At 46.9% G+C, this 5,229-nt stretch overlaps 1 protein-coding gene across 1 annotated transcript; it reads left to right on the forward strand.

Moving 5' to 3' along the window:
• The first annotated feature begins 670 nt into the window (after nt 1-670).
• On the forward strand, nt 671-4,192 carry LOC140016457 (uncharacterized). The gene has a single exon (XM_072069981.1). The coding sequence runs from the start codon at nt 671-673 to the stop codon at nt 4,190-4,192; it is 3,522 nt and encodes a 1,173-aa protein (XP_071926082.1).
• The last annotated feature ends 1,037 nt before the right edge of the window (nt 4,193-5,229 follow it).

Below are 5,229 nucleotides of genomic sequence, written 5' to 3' on the forward strand. Positions count from 1 at the left end.
ACTCCGCACAAGGGTGGCCGATCGGTGAGAGCTCCTATTAAACAGGTTCGCCTTCAATCTCAAAATTATTACTCTCTGCGATCTCATGTTAAATCCCATTAAGTTGGTTGTTTGGAATATACGTGGGGCTTCTCGCAAAGACTCGCTTAGATATTTAAAGAAGATCTGCACACATAATAAAATAAGACTTTTGGTACTTCTGGAACCCATGTCGGATAGTCCTCAATTGGAAGTGGTTCGTCGGTTCCTGGGGTTTGATAAGGCGGTGGGTGCTTTGCACAATAAGGTGTGGGTGTTTTGGTTCACTGAGTTGTCATTGAGCTTCAGGGAGTTAGCCGATCAACTCCTTCACATGCACATTTTTTTCGCTTCCGGGTGCTCCATTCATTTGTCGGCGGTTTATGCTCGGTGCTCGAGGGTAGGTCGTCGTGATTTGTGGACGGCACTGGAAGGTTTGGCGGGGGAAGGTGTCGGTCCCTGGTTAGTGGCAGGGGATTTTAATGTCATTTCCAATACGGAAGAGCGAGTGGGAGGGTCTCCAGCTAATGCCAGGAACATGGAGGAGTTTAATGACGCTATTGGCAATTGCAGTTTGTCCGAGGTGCCTTTTGATGGGGCGTTGTTTACTTGGACGAATGGTAGGGTATGGTAGAGATTAGATAGGGCTTTAATGAATCAGGAGTGGGCGGATGGGTATGAGCTCTCGCATGTCTCTCACTTGTCCAGGGGCCGGTCAGACCATGCTCCACTCTTGATTAATTGTCACAATGAGAATCACAGCAAGCGGTCGTTCAGATTTCTGAATGTTTGGAGGAAACACTCGAGTTTTTTGGAGGTGGTTCAGCAGGGTTGGGCGGTGCCGGTGGAGGGTGAGGGTATGCCGAAATTTTATAATAAGCTGAGGGCTGTTAAGGGCTGCCTGCAGGTGTGGAATTCCCAAGTATTTGGCAATATTTTTAGCAAGGTCCGGGAGGCCGAGGCTTTAATGAAGCAGCGGGAGGAGCAGTTTGACTCTGAGAGGGATTCTGCGGCCAGAGCAGCGTTGGAGGAGGCAAAGGCTGCTTATGCCAGGAGCTTGGCATTGGAGGCTGAATACTGGAGACAGAAGGCGGGCATTAAATGGTTGCAGGTTGGGGATGCTAATTCAGCATTTTTCCATTCCCACTGTCGTCAATGCCGTAATTTTAATTTTGTTGCCCGCATTAGGGATGGCTCGGGTACATGGTTGGAGGATACTCAAGCCATACAGCAGTCAGCAGTCGAGTTCTTTTCGGCTTTGTTCGCTTCGGAACACCAGCGGGGGCATTCTCCGGTGATGCCTTTCTCGATCCCTCAGGTGTCTCCGGCAGACAATGACATGTTATCTGCTCTGCCTGACATGGCCGATTTAAAGGGGGTGGTTTTCGCTTTGGACATTGATAGTGCACCAGGGTCAGATGGGTTTGGGGCCGGGTTTTATCAGGCCTGTTGGGATATTATCCAGTTTGACTTATTGGAGGCGGTTCAGGCCTTTGTCCAGGGTATGCGCTTGCCTAGGAGTTTTACTAGCACATCTATCATTTTATTGCCTAAGATCGCAGGCGCTATGCAATGGAAGGATTTCCGCCCAATTAGTCTTTGCAATGTCTGTTCTAAAATAATTTCTAAGCTCGTCTCAGATCGGTTGGGACGGGTTCTCCCAGCCTTAGTATCCCCGTGGCAGACTGGTTTTGTACCAGGACGGGGGATAACGGATAACATCCTTCTGACGCAGGAGCTGGTGGCAGATTTAGATAGGCGTTTGCGCCATCCGAACCTTATGTTAAAGTTAGATATGGAGAAGGCATATGACAGGGTCGAATGGCCTTTCCTTTTGTACATGCTTCGGCAATTTGGTTTTGCGGAGCAGGTGGTTGACATGTTCTTTCGTTTGGTGTCCAACAATTGGTTTTCAGTATTGGTGAATGGTGAGGCTGCTGGTTTCTTTAGATCCTCAAGGGGTGTTAGGCAGGGTGACCCGGTTTTCCCTGGCCTTTTTGTGTTAGTGGCCGAATTTTTGGGTCGTGGGTTGCAACACTTGCTGGGGCTGCAACCCGGCAGGTGTTTTGCTACGGCAGGGTGCCCGGTCCCGTATCTGGCTTTTGCGGATGACATGCTTCTATTCACTAGATGCTCAGAGGAATGCCTGTCAGCGATAAAGGGTTTTTTGTTGGAGTATGAGACGGCGTCAGGCCAAAGGGTGAATGTCAACAAGAGCTCTTTCTTTTTGCCCTTGCGGGCTACGCCCGATCAGGAGCAGTTGGTGACTAGGGTTCTAGGCTTTCGCAAGCAGGCTTTTCCATTCATCTATTTGGGTGCTCCTATATATAAAGGTCGAAGACGGGGTGTTTTGTTTGATGATATTCTCTCGAGAATGCGGGATCGACTTGGCCACTGGAGTACTAAGTTGCTCTCCTTTGGGGGTAAGTTAGTCTTGGCACGGCATGTACTAGCATCATTGCCCATGTACTTACTTCAGGTGTTAAATACTCCGAAGGTGGTACTTACACAGTTAGGGAAAATTTGTAACTCCTTTCTTTGGGATAATAAGGGGGAGAGGCGCATTCATTGGTCCTCCTGGGACAAGTTGTGCTTTCCAATTGATGAAGGGGGGCTGGGTTTTCGGTCCTTCAAGGACATGGCCCAGGCTTTCGCGGTTAAACTTTGGTGGCGTTTTAGGCTTGGAGAGTCGATTTGGGCTAAATTCATGCATGTCAAGTACATAAAAGGAATCCATCCAGCGGAAGCTTCGGTAGAGTGGGCAACAGGTACCTGGAGGCGTCTGGTGGCCATTCGACATATGGCGGAGCAGAACATTAGGTGGTCTTTAGGGGAAGGCCTTGTGGATTTTTGGAAGGATAGGTGGGTTTTCCATGAGCCTTTAGAGACGGTGGTGGATCGTTCCCTGAAACCCCATTTTATTGTCTCGGAATTTATTACTAGGGATGGATGGGATGAAACGCGTCTGGCTCAGTGGGTTCCAGGGTTTGTCATACAGGCGATCAAAGATGTGCCTCACGATTTAGATCGAAAGGATATGATGGTTTGGGTGCCTTCCCCAACAGGAGGTTTCACGGTTAAGTCGGCTTGGGATGTGCTTCGGCAAAGAAGGCATCGATCGGTGGTTGATTCCCTACTCTGGCCTTCTATATTGCCGGCAAAAATGTCCTTTTTTGCATGGAGGCTGGTACGTAATTTCCTTCCTTTAGATGTGACGTTGCGTGATCGGGGTTTGATTTTGCCTTCTCGGTGTGGGTGTTGCTACCTGGAGGAGGAGGCTCTGTTGCATGTCTTTTTAACTGGGCCGGTTGCTTCGGAAGTATGGCGGAGGGTGTCTGGCCGGTTTGGGTTTCAGTTGCGTAATTGTTCGCGTATGGCGTCGATTTTTCTCTCTTGGCACATTACTGCACCTACATCAGCGAAGGAACACATCCGGGCAGTCTTGCCAATTATAGTATGCTGGTTCATTTGGTTGGCCAGGAATCAGGAGCGCTATCAGGGCATGCGATGGGGGGTAGACAAAATACTTCGCGAGGTGGATTGTTTTTTGGATCAGCTTGGGAGGGCAGGTAAGTTTTGTCGTGCGCATTTTAAAGGGGATGCGGATTGTGACTTGCTAAAATTCATTAAGGCCTCTCCAAGGAGGAGGGTCCCGTGTGCGGTTGCCTGGGCGAAACCTCCACTCGGGTTCTTTAAGCTTAACTCAGACGCCAGCGTGAATCGTGGTAGGGCCTCGGGTGGTGGTCTGCTGCGTGATAGTCAGGGGAGGTTGATATTTGCTTTTTACAAGGAATTTGGTGAGCAAGATGTATTGGAGGCAGAAAGTTTGGCTTTGCTGTTTGGTTTGCAGGTGTGTGCTCAACGGGGGATTTGTCCATCGTTGATTGAGGTGGATTCCAAAACTTTGGTCCAGCTGCTTGCATCGGGGGTAATTGGGAAGTGGCCTTTATGTAATGTTTTGCGGCAGATTAGAGACCTACTGGATGGGTTTTCGGCGTCTATTTCACATGTTTTCAGGGAGGCTAATTCATCTGCGGATAGGCTAGTAGCTGTTGGGGCTGGGGGCACCTGGGTGTATGATCAGGCTCATCAACTTCCGCCGTTAGTTCGGGCTTCGATTAATCTTGACTCACGAGGAGTGCCGGGTCTTCGTTGGGTAATAGAAGAGGATTAGGGCTTTTTTGTTTTTCTGGTTGTAACTTTAAAAGTTAGAGGAGGTATTTCCTCTCAAGGGTTGGTAGTTCTTGTTTGAAATAATATTTGGGGCTGGCTTCCCCTCCCCGTATACGGGGTTTGCCAAAAAAAAAAAAAAAGTGATAGTTGTTAGTACCATCGTTATAAGAATTTCTTGGAGATAGCACTTTATCGCACCTAAATTGGAAATACGCGTTTTCATACGCACGATTTAATTGAGGGACTCTAGACCCTTATTTTGGGGCAATTAAGAATGAATAATATTTATATGAATATGGGTGCATTAAAGGTTTAGTGCACTAGTGAAACAAACGCGAGAGGAATCGAGCGCAAAACGCGCGCGTACGCGTACTATTTGCAGTTGACTTTGGTGCACCAAACACAACCTTTAAGTTACCTCTAAGGAGCTAGTCCATCAGATTTTTTTGCCCTCTCTTCCCTCTCTCATCAGCCGAGCAACATAAAGAGAAAAGAACACTCCAAGCTTCAACTTTCTTCTTCAAATTCCTTCATCAAACTTCATCCAATTCCTTCCAAATTTCACACACACTTAGCTTAGTACTTAGAGATCATATTAAGCTGCAAAAAAAGGGAGCTTTTCACAATTTTTCTTGGCCAAGAGGGGACCGAAAATTCTGCCTTTGTTCATCACACAAGTAGGTAACGATCCGACCATCAAATTTTGGTTTATGGAAGTAGAATTACACGTATAAATTCTTGCATGCATGTGAGTAGTCTTGTTTATGATGGATTTTTGTTTGGTGGGTTCTATGAGCTCCCACTTTTGATGGAAGGACTGATTTGATGATTGATGATGAAAATAATATTGGTTTAGTGCTTATTGTGCTAGAAATGAGTGATGCTATGAGTAAAAACTCAAATGAGGTGCAATAGAAAAAAGTGACCATTTTACCTCTGGTTTGTTCGACCACTTTTGTGCAAAATTTTGAGGTTATAATGGCTTGTTTATGTTTTTTACATGTTATATTGGTTGTGTAAAAAGTTTCATTGAAAAAT

This window comes from Coffea arabica, chromosome 11c (assembly GCF_036785885.1).
Source record: "Coffea arabica cultivar ET-39 chromosome 11c, Coffea Arabica ET-39 HiFi, whole genome shotgun sequence".
In the NCBI taxonomy this organism is placed as follows: Eukaryota; Viridiplantae; Streptophyta; class Magnoliopsida; order Gentianales; family Rubiaceae; genus Coffea; species Coffea arabica.